Below are 16,075 nucleotides of genomic sequence, written 5' to 3'. Positions count from 1 at the left end.
ATTATTTCTGTGAACAAAGTTCATAAGCCGTTCTTATGAGCATTTCGGCTAACAAGTCTAAGCTAAAGCTAATCCCTTGGCTACGTGTCGCGATTGAATTCTTTTACCTAATTACATATAATTACGTATAACCAATGACAAGTTATTTTGAAATATCAGTTACTTGTAGTTGGTAATGTTGTGTGTGTTCTTTAAGTGAACAGTGTTTTGGATTACAGATCAAAATGGCGTTCGATGCAGCGACATATATTTTGATTGCTATACCAATAGTATTATACATACTATACTGGCTAGCATATGGTCGGTTTAAATCTACCAAATATGTTGGTCCAGGAATTGTACCGTTTTTGGGGAATTATTGGGACTTGCGGCAAAGTGGCTTCAATTTACATACTCTACTGGAATTTTACTACAAAAAATATGGCAAGGTGTACGATTTCCACTATCAAGGCGAACCCGTTACTGTTGTTGGTGAAGAAAGCATTGCAAAAGAAATTTTGGGGAAAAAATTTCAACATTTTCAAAATAGAAAAGTAAGTAATTATTACTTCGTACCCAATTCACTTTACATGTACTATCGTAAAACCAGTCTGTAAGAAATGAATACCATTTTGATTTCACCGCTGTAGAGCATAGTCTGCTTTGCAAGGCACGTTTTATTTCGTATTTGTTAGATCGCAGAGAAAAAAAACAAGCTTAGACATACCGGCGTAAAACAAAAGAGGTTTAAGGAATATTAACCAAACTCGGTTCCAGGGCGGTAGACATTTTTGATTTAGGATGAAACGTGTGTAGATTTATGCGCTCGAGGTATACATAGTTATATTTCATAAGATGCAACCGATTAAAATGATGTCTTTAACGCATCAAGACACGCTAAAAGTCCTGGGATCGAGGTTGGAATAGTATACCCATATTATATTAAATATGTTATTGTCTAATATGTGAGTTGCATGTAATATTTTATTTGTATTCAGATTAAAGGAAGGGTTTGTGAAATCCTATACTTCGACTATCCTATACTGTGTGCCAGTGTAAAACAAAACTATAATACCATTACTGTTTTTTGACGATGTAAGCAGGGGAGCAGGAACATGAATCTTGTTAAGTTTGTATTGAGGTTAAGTAATCATTTAATTAATAGTTATTATTAATAAATTGATTTTAATTAACCTGCTTGCAAATCAGTGTCGATCGTCGATCGTCGACAGTCGATCAGTGTCCCATTTACGCAATGCATGTATTGTTTTACACAGTCATTTTTTGTTATTCAAAGTTCAGGTGCTTTGAAAGTAATTTGGGGACGAAATTTAAACATTACCTACAAACCTTTCCTTTACTACATTTAAAGCCTGGGTACGAAGTAAACAAGTAGAGATTGTTTTACGGCATATATAATTTTAACAACGCCATAGCCTGAAATCAACTAAGGTTATAATAAAAGACAAAGCTCATTTCAGCGAAAAACATTTTTTGTAATTTTCACAGGAATTTAATACCGAAAAGAGGCAGGTTCTCGCACTAGACAATGATTTTTTTCTATGCAACATTAAATTCATATAACTTGTATTAAATTGATTGACTGTGCTCTATCCTTTACACAAAGCAAAGTGTTTTTTTTTATGGTTGGCAGAAAAATATTTTTTTGCGATTGGAGCCAAAGAATGTTTTGGATGGGACGACTTAACTTCGCTTATTTTTAGAAAATCAGGGAAATACCGCGAACATTCATTCGCTTATTTTTAGAAAATCAGGGAAATACCGCGAACATTCCCGCGAAGGTTTTTTCCATTGAGTTAGTTTTCGCCCAAGAAAAACTCTAATTAAGGATTGTTTTAAAGTCCAACAATTTGATACGATGTCGGCTGTTCTACTTAAATGTTCAGTACACTAAATAAAAAAAATCAAACAGATTTGCTGAAAATATTTAATACAGACAAAAGATCTCCCTAAGAAGAGTTTACCAGCATAAGGAAGTCTATGAACAGTCTCAATGCAGCAGTTAAAAAGTGTAAACATGAGATTAGAGATTATACCTTCACACAGAGTCAGGATTATAAAACAGATTCAAACTAACATTTATTAAACAAATATGTTTATTTGCATTGGTAATTACTTATCTTATGGATCTTATCATTTCAACATATACGCGTTTTGCCACACAACATAAGGTAAATCTTATTAAGTGTATTTAATTTGAGACGATAAGAAGACACCTTCGCTACACCTTCAAGTAGACTGGTACATAACTCCATGCGGCCGAAAACGAGGCTGGATAATAATAGGGATTTAAGAAGCTCTTTAGGATAAATTGAACACCCAAATCGTTTTTGTCGTATTTTTGATTTTATGTCATCGATAGAATAGTTAATTTAAATAAAAAAATAATTTTTTTAATAGGAAAAAATACAAAAAGGGTAATATAAAATCACAACCATTTTTCATCATTTCTTTTTTACTAAAATGACTAAAATAGAAAAGAGAACGTCCCCGCATTCAAATTTTCATCTTGCTAAAGCGAACTAGAAAGGATGAATGGGGGAATTCGCTCAAACACATATTTGAACAATGTAGGTGTAACGACATTATATAATAAAATTTAATTACTATAGGAAATTTGAAGGCCCCTCAAACTGTCCCATTCTTTTTTCATAGTTTTTCATTGATCTTCCATGGCCATGTGACAACATGATCACATTGCTAAAAGATGACAAATGGAAGTACGTTCGTGCATTGCTTACACCATTCTTCACTCCACACAGTTTACAAAATATGAGTCCATTAATCAACAAAGCTGTAGACACCTACTTAGAAAAGTTGGACGAAGTAGAGAAGAAGAAGGAATCTTTTGACGTTGTTAGGTAAGAAATATGATTTTTATTGTATTTTTAAACATTACTGAATAATAAATGATCTCTTTAAAAATTCTATAATACAAAATTGTGTCAACGGATGCTTTTTGACCAATTTTCAAGACGATAATGAGTCAACCTCGTCCCCAGGGTCTTGTGGCCCCTGAGCCGTTTAACTTCATCAACAAGGCAAAATGCCCTGGGAACGAGGTTGATAATGAGTAATTACAGCTATTTTAAAATCCTTACTTTTGCAGGAGCAAAGACAAAATAGACAGTAATATTTTCTAGCCGGTACTTCTAATAAAATTTCAATAAAAAAATGAAAAATGAATTCCTCAAGTTGGTTAATTTTTGCGAATTTAGAACATTTTATCCATATATGCAAAATTTGTCTGTGCAAAATTGCTTTTGCTAATATTAAATTCGCTTCATTTCGCTTCGTTTCGATTTTTTTCTTCTTCTTCAGTTTTTCTCGTTAAATTTTCTTGTGTAGTGGCCGATAAAAATAACTGCCAGCCTCTGTGAGATGATCGAGCTCAATTAAATGCTATCTATTCTGCAAATATGTCTCAATAAAATTGCGAAAAATCAATTGATTCGTAAAAAAAATCTTTGCGGAAAACCCTAAAATTATTCATTCACGCAAGAAAATCGACAAAACTGGTTCGCGAAAATTATTTTTCGAGCATTGAATTTTGTTGGACCTCGCGAAAGTATGTCATAGCCAGAATTAATTAACTAAAGTTATGACTTAAGGTATCGTATTCAACACTAAGTGCATTAACAGCGAACTGTAAGTTGACTAACTTTCGCAAATTTTATTCAAAAATTGGTGAAGATTAGTCAATTCAAGATAATTAATCACCGCGAAGTGCGACGTCGCAGAGACAACATAAATTATGTATAATAACTTTGAAGACGAAAATTAGCAGTCTCGACATTTTTTGACCAGCACTGGTGTGTTTTTATATAACTGCATGTGTCTAAAGAAATTATTTCGATGTAAGGTACACTTTTCATTTGATAAGGTGTCTATCAACTTCGCCCGCTGAATATCACTGGCGTAGAAAAGCCCTGGGAACGAGGTTAGGTGTCTATGAAAATAAAATATCTTTACTTAAGTTATTTTAGGGTATGTGTGAAAAAAGTATTCAGCTTTCCGATAGACATAAACTTAGGATTATATCTTTCATGTCTTTTTTAGAAAAAAGTTAAATTTTTGCTATAAAATGTACCTTTAGAGAGTAGTCATCTGAAGCTTTCCTAAAGTTTTTGCAACAATACTCATTTAGGTCGAACCTTTAACTTTTCTCATCTATTATGTAGTCACAGTAAAGGCTTCATCATGGAGACACTGCTCTCAATAGTATTTACCCTCGATTGCCCAAACCAATCCGATTTCAACAAGACACTCATCAATTTAACGAAGGAGTTTACTCAACCACCTAAGTGGGTTAACACTGTCGCTGCTTTACCGTTTGGGCAACATCTAGTCAAATACATACCTTCAGCGTTTAAGAACCAATTACAGCCTTTTATAGACACAGCACTTGGCGTAGTTGCCGGTAGACGAAAAGAGGAGGGTGGAAAATATAAGGTAAATATATTTTTGCTTTTCCAACATCATGAAGTGGTTATGAAGTATGGTATTTAGTTTGTTTTGACAGTGAGCGTGTTCATTCTAACTCACATCCAGACACAATATATAGTCTTTTGCTTTCATGTTTACTTTTCAAATATAAGAAACACAAATGCTAGTAGTGGCTTTAGTAGTAATTATATAAATTCGTATGGATAAATCATCGCGGTCCTCATCATGAAAGGATAATTAAAAAAGGGGACCGTTGAATTAAACCGGGTTGTCATACCATGCAATCTGTTTTAGGACGTTCTTGAAGCGTTATTTAATGTTCAAAAGGAAGGACCAGATACCAGTGGTAACGTATTACTGGACGAAGATATCCTGGCACAGGGAATTGTAATTTTAACAGCGGTACATGTCGCGACTAGTTCAACGTTAGCTATGGCCATGTATTATATTGCTAAGCACAAACAGGTACAGGAGAAGATTTATGAAGATATTGGAGCATTAGCAGGGGAAGAAGGTTTTCCCACGTGGGAAAATGTAAACAGAGAAATGATGTACTTGGAACACGTCATTGACGAAACACTGCGACTTCATCCATCGGGTAACGCCCATTTTTGTCTGAAAGAAGTTTATAAACTTCAAAGTAGTTTGAAACAGAAATTTTTTGATAGGAAAGTGATAGTTTTTCAATCTTATACCAGTCACATATATACATAAATACAAAAAATATCCCTGGAACAATGCACCCTAGTTTTGATAACCTAATTGGAGGGTAGACAACACAAAATTGCGAAACCCATTTCAATTTATTAACACCTCTCTTTATGAAAATTTTGACAATTCCACTCAAATCTAAAATGAAAAAATACCCTTCAACTATTATTACCCCCTCTTCATCAAAGGCCTACGAATTAAAGTTCATCCACTTTAATTTATCAGCACACTCCCAAAATATCGACATCTTCTCGCCGTTCCCAATATCATAGAATGCAGAGGAATTGGGGACTTTTTGGTCTGCTTTGTCTAAGTGTGACGTTATCTGATGGTAGATTTCTAATTTAAATTTATTTTTAGCTTATATTTTGATGAGGGAGTGTAATGAGACATGTAAAATCGAGGCGATGACATTCGAGAAAGGTTCCAACATCTTCATACCGGTGCGCGCAATGCATTATGATGCGACTTATTGGGAAGACCCACAAACCTTCAATCCAGATCGATTTAGGTACACTTTTTTAAATTCTATTCATCATCATGATATATATTTAATAACTTGATACAATGTAATACCTGGTGGTTTAGCATATTGTTAAGCGAGGCAACAGAGGTCACACTAATGTTTGACTCGATTAATTAGATTGCTTTAGCAACAAATACATTCAAAAATCACTTCGGCCACATGTTTTTTCCCTTTACAATGACGTCTCACGGCTATCTATTTTATTCAATGACATTGACTGAACAGATAAGTGGTACAATTTTTTTCTTTAGTGACCCGACTGTAAAGAAAGGGTCCGCCTATCTACCTTTCGGAGCAGGGCTAAGAAAATGTCTCGGCTTCCGTATGGCAATCATTGCACTCAAATTAGCACTTGCAAGAATCTTACAGCGCTATGAAATAACTTTGAAGGACGATAAAAATATTACAACTTCCTCAGATTTTACCGTACAAGCTACGTCATCAATCGACGAACCAATCATGTTGCAGCTTAAACAAAGAAGCACGTAATCAGCTTCTGTTTTTCTCAATTTTGAGAACGAGACTGCGTTGACAAATAACATTACAAATAACAAGCCAAAATGGGCATTTTACAACTGGTGTTTTAATTTTTATAAAGAACTCTAATATGTTGTAATAAATATTTTTGAATGAATTTCATGTTAGATGTGTATTTCAATATTTACAATTCATAAATTACATTTTCCTTCACTCAATCAGAGTCAGACTCGCTGCTTACAAGTGGCTTCATAACATCTGGGATCGAGTTAATTTGATTAAGTATTGTCAAGGTTCGATTTTTTCCTCTTGCTTTTCTTTTCCCCCGACCTTGTAGCCTTTTACTTATAGCTTTGTTTATCTTATTGACTCTAACAAACGGGGGTAAAGGTTTTAATCTTTCCGCAGCTGCTTTTAATAAGTTTTCTTCTTTCTTAGCTTGAACCTTCTCGTTGCTACTCACAGTCATCGTACACTTCGTTGTTTTTACACGCCCACGTTTACTGACTTCTACAAAATCGTTATCAAAGTAAGGAGAAGTACTGGTGCTAGCTGTAGCTTCGCTCTCCATCGCCTTTCTTTTTTGTTTCGTTTTTTTTGAACTTTCGGCGCTGCTTACGTCATTCTTTTTATTAGGGCCGTTCATTACATCCAATACATTTCGTAACCGTTTACTGATGACGTCATTTTGCGCAAGAACCGGGACGAAGAATTTATCCAATGTTTTTTGCTTCTAAAATTAATCAAAATGGCATTAAACAATATACGGCAGACGAAACAGTATTTTCTTCTAAAATTATTATTCTTTCGAATATTTTATACAGGATATAATCACATCAGCGTTGGAAATACTGTTAACAACGTGAGTTCTGTTCTGAATGTATAAATTAGGTACATATCGACATTACCTAGCTAATTTTCCAACGGGTTACGGGTCAACCCATGCATGTGAGGGAAATTAAGTAGTCTGTATACATGCAGAACACAAATCATTAGGTTTCATTGCTAGACGCTTTCTTGTTTGTGACTCCCTTGTCAATACGACGGACGATGTCGCACATAAGTTTTATTAATTAATCGACAAAGATGGATTAAATGTCATTAAAATTCACACAAGGCGTTTATAGCCTGAGAAAACCGAAAGTTCGTGACAGGGACAAAATATTTACAACAGTTTAAATTTGTGCTCGAGGTAAAAATATGATTATATTTCTATGTTCGGTTTAAAAAGTGTAAGGAACCAGAGGGTTCGTTTTAAATAGAGAAATGTTTGACTGAAAGTTAACTATAATTTTTGCACGATTTAATCCGCGAGAAAAAATCAAAAAATCGTCGTAAAGCCGAATCGTCACTGGACGATATTGACGAATATTTTTGTGACGAAAAGTAGAAACCAATTCAACTTTTCGTCATGATGAAAAACGCGACAAATCAAATTCAAGTATTGACGGCGATCGTTGTAAAAGTAGTCCCGTGGAGATTCGCCTTAAAATTAAACCAGACGAATAAAATATAATCTGGCTGAGGTATATCTGGACACAGCGGTCAACATTTATAGTTTTTTTACAGTGAATAAATTCGCAATAAAACCAAGGTTCCAATCTACCATAAAGTAGCCATAAAACTTACTTCTTTATTTCCTTTCCACTTTCTCATAACAGGTGACAATATTTCATCAGTGCGAGAGCTTAACCATCCCAATTTTTCGTTAGCGAATCTTCACAACAGTTAAGGAGAGTAAAGGACTTCCCTAATTACGCCAACCTCTCTTCCATCGTTTACTATGCAGTGGGAAAAATAGCGCATTTGTTTGCACAAATGTGTTTCGTAAAAATGCGAAATTCTCACAAGATACTAGAATAAACATCGTTTGGTTTAAAATTTGTGCAGAGCATTTTAAACTCACAAAATTATTTTCTAAGCTAATAACTACAATTTTTTGTATGTACTTCGTGTCGTGAAAGGAAAAGTTAGAAGCTGTAAATGTCGGGATGTAATATCCTGTACTTGTATCATATATGCCACAAGTTATATATGCTCTGCTCGATAATATAGATAGAGCATAAACTACATGCTACATTTCTGTACTACAAACTAAGCCATAGACTATATGCTTATTCTCTCCGGCTGGGTCTACCATGTTGTTTACCTGTGAGTGTCTGGACATAGCCAACTCCAGTTCAGAGAGCACTTGGCACCATTCAGGCAGGAAAAATCTAGAAATGTGCTTTCACTGCATAATGAACAGCATATTCCAAAGAACGACCATGACGAATATAGTAAAGCGCGATAGTTGTACGGGGAGTTTGTGAAAATGAAAATTATTAAAAGCTTAACATTTTAGACTTTTAAATTGAAAAGATACTCCTTGATAGCAGTAATATCTGGTGTTCCCCACTCAAAACGTTCGTCGGATGTATCGACAGTAGGTTCCAAGTATGCTTTCCAAATGTCGTCAGAGTTGAAGTTTCTTGGTAAATCGGACCTTTTCTATAAGAAACGCATGCAGTCTTAGTAAGCACAATCTCAAAAAGATATAAACTACAGATACAGAATTATTATTCATTCTCAAGTCTCTGTTTAAAGACATTTTGGCGGGAAAACACAACAGCAACAACGAAATAAACATAATCTTGAGGACATCAGAAAGTTACTAATACTAATTATCTGGTACTAATGTTTTTATAAAAAACAAAGAGTATTCTTTTAACTACTAATACTAACTTTACAGGTAGCCATTTTTCGCGAGAAACGCGATACGCACAGGCTGAACCGTAAAAAAAATTTTTTTTATAACAACAGTTTTCACTTTGCTTTGTTTATGATTTTTTTTCACCAAATTCACGCTTCTTAAAAATTTAGATTCATAATTTCTTTGATATGTTTGGATTCAGTATGAAAAGTTATTTACAATACACTCTTAATACACACGAGACACTGATCACAATGATAAAAATTAACAAGCTTACTAATTTTGATAGAAGGTTACAACCAGGTGCAAAAACTTCTTTTCCACTTCTCATCTTCAACATCCATTCCCTTTAACAAACAAAGTAGGTAACAAATTATCAAAAGTACACAATTTCTGAATGAAGAAATTTTATAAATACATAAAACCTCTCGCAAATTTGACTTACTTTAAATGGTTTAATGTTTCTTGTGCTTCATCTCGAGAGAATTCGTGTAGGATTTCCATTGCTGTTACTCCACCCACGCCTGGATGTAAAATTATATAAAATAGTGTATGACAATGTAAATAAATGTAAATTTAGGTAAATGTAAGTAAAAGAATGACAATTGTCCTTAACCCTAACCCTAACAGTAAATGAAGAAATACTGAACATGACATCGAGGCCAAACAACACGACATCGAGGCCAAACAACAGGTACACAGCTACAACTTAGAAATTTTCACACGAGAAGAGCTGACTAGTTGTGAAATTTACTTTGAAATATTCTTTAGAACCACATGAGTACATAATCAGCTCGATTGTTCAAATTTGCCTCTGCTAACTTAAACAGGCCAGCTGGAATTTAATAAGATTCCTTCAGTCCGGAGGTGACTGTTTCGCTTTGAGCATTAAAAAATATCGCTAAAACTAAAGTGATTTTTTTATTATAATATATTCTAATTATTAAAAAGGTTTTTCAGCTTTTTAAATGTTTTTCAAAGTTGTTGTTTTTATAAAAACTTGATCGTAGAAACAATGTTTTGTGTATTTTTTGGTTTAAAAACTCTTGTGCAGTTCTAGCAAACAACTTAGTCCATTCGATCAGGATGAAGTCTACTTGCGAAAAACACGAAGAATTAATTGAAATAAATGTCGCTTGTTAAATTTACCAAGTTGATACATTTTAAAAAAGAAAGTTTATAACTAATAAATTGTATTTTTTATTTGTAGTAATAAGTTAATACTTTAAAAATCGCTATAATCAGCCTTTTGGGTTTAAATGAGAATGGTAAAAAAGAATTCAGAAGAGAAAACAAAAAAAAACAACCTTGCATCCCTTCTGTGTAGTCACTTCCAGTTAACATAGCCAGTGCGATTAATTTTGGACGATCAAGGTCTAAGAAAAAGTAAATAATATATGCTTCCTTAGAAGAGTAATGAAAATTTTTCCCTAATTTACTAAACTCCCTTGGATGTGTTCGTTGGATCACAACTAACTAAAAAACAACACCAAAAATACTTACGTAGAGTTTCTTTTAAAGTTTTGGAAATGTACAGTTCAGTGTACTTGTTTTGATCGAACACATTCTTATAAACCGTTTCCCCACCGAACAAAAATATATCAGAATCGTCCGTCACAGAACCGTCTGTAAGATTTGAGTAATCGAGTTGAGCACATTGAGCTTCAGCTTCCATCGGACTGACTAAGTAAGGTATTCCAAACAATTGGAGCAACTCCTGTAAGAAAAAATATGAAATTAGCCAAATCAACTTTGTTGGATGTTTAAAGTTATGTCTCCAATAATTAGATGGGAAGAATACAACTTTCAAATTCTTGACTTTTTCTAACACCATTATCCTTATTCCTGCTGGTCTATTTGAGGGCTTCACAATGCTGGAACAGGGGCGGCTTCCCCCATCACCCCTTGTTTTTTATTTGGCATGAAACTTACCCAAGTGTTTGCCAGGCCTCAAGTAACAACTTGATCAAAAAAAGTACTGAAATGATTATTTTGGCAATGACCTCGTCAAATTCGCAGAGATGAAAAAATAACAGCTAAGATTTAGGATTTCCCTAATTGCTTGGAATGTAGTCACAATATTGTAATTAACAAAAAATGTAACAATGTATACACTAACAAGTCCCCTTAAAAAAACTCTGCACAATTTCACTGCACTTGAAAAAATGATTGTCATAGCCACACCACCATGGCATAATTCCCCTTAAAAAAATTTTAATATGAATTATTGTGAGCTAATAAAAGTTAGAAGTGTCAAAAAAAGTCAAACAGGGGGGGGGGGGGGGACGAGCACGAATAAGGTTAAATTATGATAACTGTTACGCCTTTATATTTTATTTTTCCTGATTTATTATACAATGCAAAGTTGATAATCATCAAGAAGTTCTGTGTTGTTGTTATGGTTTTTAAAATCTTGCCAGTAGTACTCCAATCATATAAGGTAGTCCAAAGAATGTTTTTTAAGAGACGAGAAAATTCAGGAGATTTGTAAAAACTGGAAACCAGTAAAGCTGAAAACACTTAAAAAATAATTATTCGTAGAATTAGAAAAACATTTCTGTTGCCTAAAATTAAAATCAAAAGAAAGTAATATCAGAAAACGTAAACTAGCACAAAACGACTTCAGTTACACGAGGGTAGGTATTGCAAATGTGTTTCCTGTGTAATTTCAGTAATTTTATACCTGAACATCTTGGTATTTCTCACTCGACACCGTAGCAGCTTGTCTTGATAGTTTTAGTGCGTTCTGCTGTAATTCATATTGCTCATGTTTGAGATCTTCTTGAAAAGCCACCAGCTCCTCCTGAATTCAACAAAATTTATATTTGTCACTTTTCATAAACAAAATCATCGTGAAATCCACATTATGACAGTATTGTTACAAACCTTTGTTTTCTCTGCTACTGTATTTGAAAACTGTTGGACAAAACTTGTTTCCTTGTTATGTTGAGTAATCTCTGAGGATGAAGTAGGTAATATCTCCCTTTCTTCTGAATCAACACCCTCCTGTGTAGCGGATTGCTGCATTGGTAAAAGTTTGCTAGAATCTGCATCGACATCGATGACCTTCGAAAGAGGTGAAATAGGTGAAAGCATTTCCTCTTGTGACACAACTGCTGGCTCATCGTTAGGTTTGTTTGAACTATCTGGTAAAATTTTAGAATCAAATGTAATGGTAGTTTTGTCAGTAGTCTTTTCACCTTTAAAATCCTTTTTTGATTCAAAATTGTTTGGTAAATTCAATTCAGCCATGCTACTATCTTTCATCTCTATAATTTCTATTTTTTTCTTTTTATTTATGAGTACAGGCAACACATTATTAATAACAACGCTCTCTGGATTGGTAGCAGTTTCTGCAAAATCACTGTCATCAGAATCAGTGGACATATACTCCACATCGTCCTGTTTTTGTTTTTCAGCAGAGCTCGTACTTCCATGATTAACATTTTCTGCTTGCGTTGTACTTGTGACGTTTTCCTCATCAGATGAACCATCAGATAGAAATTTCAAACCTACTGGTTGCAATGACTTCAATACCTCAAACTTTGCAGGTACACGTTGCAGTCTTCTGTAATGACTTGACTGTTCATTGGATTCTTCATCAAGCTCTTTGAATCGATGGTAGTCATCCTCCAAGTTCGTATTAAACAAAACATTCTCCTCCTTAGATTTGAAAGCTTTGATAAATATATAACTTGCCTTTGAATCTGATGCAATTCTCTTTGATTCAATGTAGCTCTGGTCTGACTTGAAGTTAATGTCTTTATGAATTTCTAAAAATTGATCCGATAAAGTATTGGTCATTTCCTTTCTTAGGGAATCGATCTGCTGTGTAATCTTGCCACGCTTCATTAAACCTTGCAACTGAAAACTAGAGAAATCACCAGCATCCTGAAAAATGTATTTTGCAAGTTTAGAGTACACTTTTAATTGTTTACTTCTAAAATGTGCAACACAAAAAAACAAAACAAATAAAACAAGATGCAAAACATATTTTAAGCAATATTGAATAGTCATGATCAAATTTTTACTAAACGTACAGGAAGTTTTTATTGACTTTTGATGATGAATTTAAAGTCACTGAAATCATACAAGAAATTTTTAAGAAATTTTTGCAGCGAGAATTGTATGGGAACAAAATTTAGAAAAAACTAGTTTTGTGAATAAGGTCCAAAATCACAAGTAGGCAAAGATATTTGGAATTCTTGCTGACAAGAAGTAAACAATGAAGCTTTTTTTCCATAAGACATTGTTTGTTTACTATACACTTTCTTGTTATCATTTTCCATAAAATAAAATTACATCTTTTTCATATATAGACATTTTTTTAAAAAGCTGCAATCGGAAAAGCATGTGTTTAAGGAAAAATTTATATTTCCGCTTCTCAATGAAAAGATAGTTTCACTAACAATCTTCCCCTTACAACTAACTCCTTCATACGAGTAACAGTGAATATTATGACGAAAATAGAATCCTTTTTTGTTTCATACCTTGTGAAGATTTTGTGATACCTATAGATCTTTTTTGAACTTGCCATGTCTGCAATCATACAAAAAATTATGTGCAGGAGCAAATAGTGGCAAGAAATAAATTATGATTTTTCCTCCCTACAGGTTTTATAGCTAAAAAACTAAAGGCATACACATTAAAATGTTAACATCAACACACTTTAGGTAGTTCTTTTCGTTCTTCATTTTTTCGTCTATATCTTCTTCTGTGCGAATCTTTGATTTCTGTTAGCAACTCATGCTTGACTTCTGCAGGAAGAGACTGAAATTCTTCTGAATCAATGTCAACAGATTCTGGATGGTCAAACATTTTCTATTAAATATTTAACACAGTCAGATTTGTACAAAAAATATAAATAAACAAAAAAAATAAAGTTAGCATTCTGATTTACAGTCCAGTCACAAACGCTGGCATGTTAACAAAGCAGGCAGGCAAACTGCCACACATGTTTACACATGTAAAAGAAAATAACAATTTGAATATAAGCAATGTTACCATGCCACCAGAAAATTTACATTTTAATTTTTCTGTCATGCAAGTTGATTTCGTTTTAAGAATGTACAAGTATTTGCTGAAATATCAAGTGTAAAGATTTTAATAATTCTTGTGGATTTCCATGGACTAATGACTTCCAATTATATAGGATTTTAAACAAAAAGATTTTTCTCAGATTCCCTTTAACCAATAAGTAACAGCTTATTCAGATAACAAAACACAGATTTTTCATTTATTTCTAAATTTTTTTCATTTTTTTATCAGTCTCACACCTGTATATGGTCCGAACGTAGGGCTTCAAGCCAACTTTCTTCATCATTCATCTCACCTTCAGAGGAACTGGAAAAAAAGTGGCATAAGGAAAAATCATTACAACATAACACTATGTCAATGTATTGTTATGCTTATTATATTGCATCATGTTCACCTATCTGACTGACTGCTGGCTGTATGTGACAATGGAGCAAGTTGAAATATATCTGGTTCCTTTTCCTCCTTAAGATTAAGTTTTACCGACCTAAAAGAGTGAAAATGAATCAATAGATATGTGACAACAAGCAAAACAAATTGTCCTGGATGATTGAATTACAAAAATGAATGCTGCTAAATGTTTACCCCGCAAAATTAAAGACGATTTTATGTTATACTTAAAGATGAGATCATTACTAAATTATACAGTATAGTTTAGTATAGTTGGTTTAGTTAGTACAGTTTAGTATAGTGGGTAGTTGGTGTAGTTTGCTAAAAGTTGTTTTGTTTAAAAACTTTGAAGTAAAAATTTATGCCTACTATCTTATTATACGTCATTAAATAATTTGTCATAAGTCCAGGTAGAAATCTGTGAAACTCAATACACTAAAAACAAGAATTTGATTCTTATTTAAATGTAATGTCATCATTAAATACTTCGAAAATAAAAAAAATAATAATAAAAATTATAAGTCTTAATAAACAAATTTTTACCCTCCATGAAGTAAAAATCCCTTTATTAAAAGTAACAGCAGATTAAAATGGAAATGGCTAGCACAAGCAAATGACTTTCCCATACGTTTTTTCACCTGTAACTGCCTCAAGTGCTTTTGTTTGCAAAAATTTTTGTAGCATGGTATCTTTAGCCTTGGATCTAGTAGATTCCGCATGGAGCCTTCTCTCTCGTCGTGCTTTCTGAAGAAAAGACAGTTTCAATTATTTACAATTTTGAACTTTTTACTAAACAGTGTTATCACTCAATGTTAGGATATTTAGAAGAATTTAAGAAGATTTGTGCTGTTTTGATTAGATCTTTCTGACGGAAAAACACATACAAAAATTTGGGAGATTTTAGGAGAAATTGAATTCAGGAAAGTGTAACTTAGAATCAATGATGTCAATAGAATTATAAAAGGAAGACAAATCGATTTGATCAGATTATATTTCTACATTAGCCAATGCAGAATGTACAATTTTATACTCGTTATTCTACAAAAACTAGTTTAACAAATAATGTTTCTAAAAAATTTAGAAGATTTTTAGTTTTTACAAAAGATCTGAACATTTTCGGGTTTTTTTAGGATTATTCAATTTTTAGTATTTTTGGAGCTGTGGAAAGCCTGCTAATGAACAAGAAATGTAATTATACCAGAGTATTTTTCTTCAATTCTGGAACACCGCCATCAAACACAAAAACAGGTTTCACACCATAAAACAGCAGTTTACAAATACGATGAAACATCATAACAAGATGAGCATTATATATTTGATTGCCATGTTTATCTCTCATTCCTTTGGCAGCCTTATTTAACCAAATACTTACATCTTGAGTGTGCAGTTAAGAAAAAAAACACGTACAGTGATGACAATCCTAAACATGCTAATATTTGGTCACAAACACTTCAAGAACATAGAAAAGGATACCAATGGCCAATACTTTGCCTTCTAAAGTTTCAAGTGAAACAGGTCTTCCCGCAGTTTTGATGAGCTGCCATAATCCTTTTACACCCATTTTACTGTTCAACTGGATGGATATTGATAACACATATTGATGTTCCACAGAAGTAAACTATACTTAATTTAAAACTTTTGATTATAAAGTTGTTATCAGAAGGACAATGATTTCAGTTAGAAAACACATAACATGTTTAGCAAAAAAAGTTATCTCTCTGCATTAAAGTGTAAAAATTAAAAGTCACAGTCAAAATAGAAACTAAGCTTAAGAAAATTGTGTCCCTTAAATTTATATT

At 33.2% G+C, this 16,075-nt stretch overlaps 2 protein-coding genes across 4 annotated transcripts; one reads left to right on the top strand and one right to left on the bottom strand.

The window, feature by feature from the left end:
- The first annotated feature begins 148 nt into the window (after positions 1-148).
- LOC130635775 (cytochrome P450 3A8-like) lies at positions 149-6,341 on the top strand. Of its 2 annotated transcripts, none has more exons than XM_057445245.1 (6): positions 149-533; positions 2,656-2,861; positions 4,182-4,452; positions 4,741-5,044; positions 5,518-5,668; positions 5,935-6,341. In XM_057445245.1, exons 1-6 carry the CDS (start codon positions 225-227, stop codon positions 6,170-6,172), a joined length of 1,479 nt encoding a protein of 492 aa, XP_057301228.1. In that variant the 5' UTR covers positions 149-224; the 3' UTR covers positions 6,173-6,341. The 2 variants fall into 2 exon arrangements, with proteins under 2 accessions (XP_057301228.1, XP_057301229.1); XM_057445246.1 differs by lacking the exon at positions 149-533 and adding an exon at positions 1,913-2,171.
- On the bottom strand, positions 6,247-16,006 carry LOC130635774 (DNA excision repair protein ERCC-5 homolog). 2 transcript variants are annotated; one of them, XM_057445243.1, is made up of 15 exons: positions 15,750-16,006; positions 15,475-15,650; positions 14,905-15,020; positions 14,284-14,373; positions 14,129-14,195; positions 13,521-13,673; positions 11,739-12,743; positions 11,536-11,655; positions 10,356-10,569; positions 10,160-10,228; positions 9,298-9,376; positions 9,130-9,199; positions 8,526-8,650; positions 7,790-7,877; positions 6,247-6,893 (listed from the first exon to the last, which is right to left on the bottom strand). In XM_057445243.1, exons 1-15 carry the CDS (start codon positions 15,835-15,837, stop codon positions 6,375-6,377), a joined length of 2,979 nt encoding a protein of 992 aa, XP_057301226.1. In that variant the 5' UTR covers positions 15,838-16,006; the 3' UTR covers positions 6,247-6,374. The 2 variants fall into 2 exon arrangements, with proteins under 2 accessions (XP_057301226.1, XP_057301227.1); XM_057445244.1 differs by lacking the exon at positions 15,750-16,006 and having other exon boundaries at positions 14,915-15,020; positions 15,475-15,495.
- Positions 16,007-16,075: the final 69 nt, after the last annotated feature.

The sequence above is a fragment of the Hydractinia symbiolongicarpus genome, chromosome 3 (assembly GCF_029227915.1).
Source record: "Hydractinia symbiolongicarpus strain clone_291-10 chromosome 3, HSymV2.1, whole genome shotgun sequence".
In the NCBI taxonomy this organism is placed as follows: domain Eukaryota; kingdom Metazoa; phylum Cnidaria; class Hydrozoa; order Anthoathecata; family Hydractiniidae; genus Hydractinia; species Hydractinia symbiolongicarpus.
Note: the sequence above shows the minus strand (reverse complement) of the source record. Positions and strands in the feature narration are given on the sequence as shown.

Excerpts from the sequence above, each read along its gene's own strand:
- LOC130635775 (XM_057445245.1), top strand. The coding sequence starts at position 225 with ATGGCGTTCGATGCAGCGACATATATTTTGATTGCTATACCAATAGTA. Across the intron at positions 534-2,655 it reads AACATTTTCAAAATAGAAAA|TTTTTCATTGATCTTCCATG; the intron begins GTAAGTAATTAT and ends CTTTTTTCATAG. Across the intron at positions 2,862-4,181 it reads GAATCTTTTGACGTTGTTAG|TCACAGTAAAGGCTTCATCA; the intron begins GTAAGAAATATG and ends TCTATTATGTAG.
- LOC130635774 (XM_057445243.1), bottom strand. The coding sequence starts at position 15,837 with ATGGGTGTAAAAGGATTATGGCAGCTCATCAAAACTGCGGGAAGACCT. Across the intron at positions 15,021-15,474 it reads AATTGAAGAAAAATACTCTG|AAAGCACGACGAGAGAGAAG; the intron begins GTATAATTACAT and ends TCTTTTCTTCAG. Across the intron at positions 14,196-14,283 it reads GCCAGCAGTCAGTCAGATAG|TTCCTCTGAAGGTGAGATGA; the intron begins GTGAACATGATG and ends CTTTTTTTCCAG.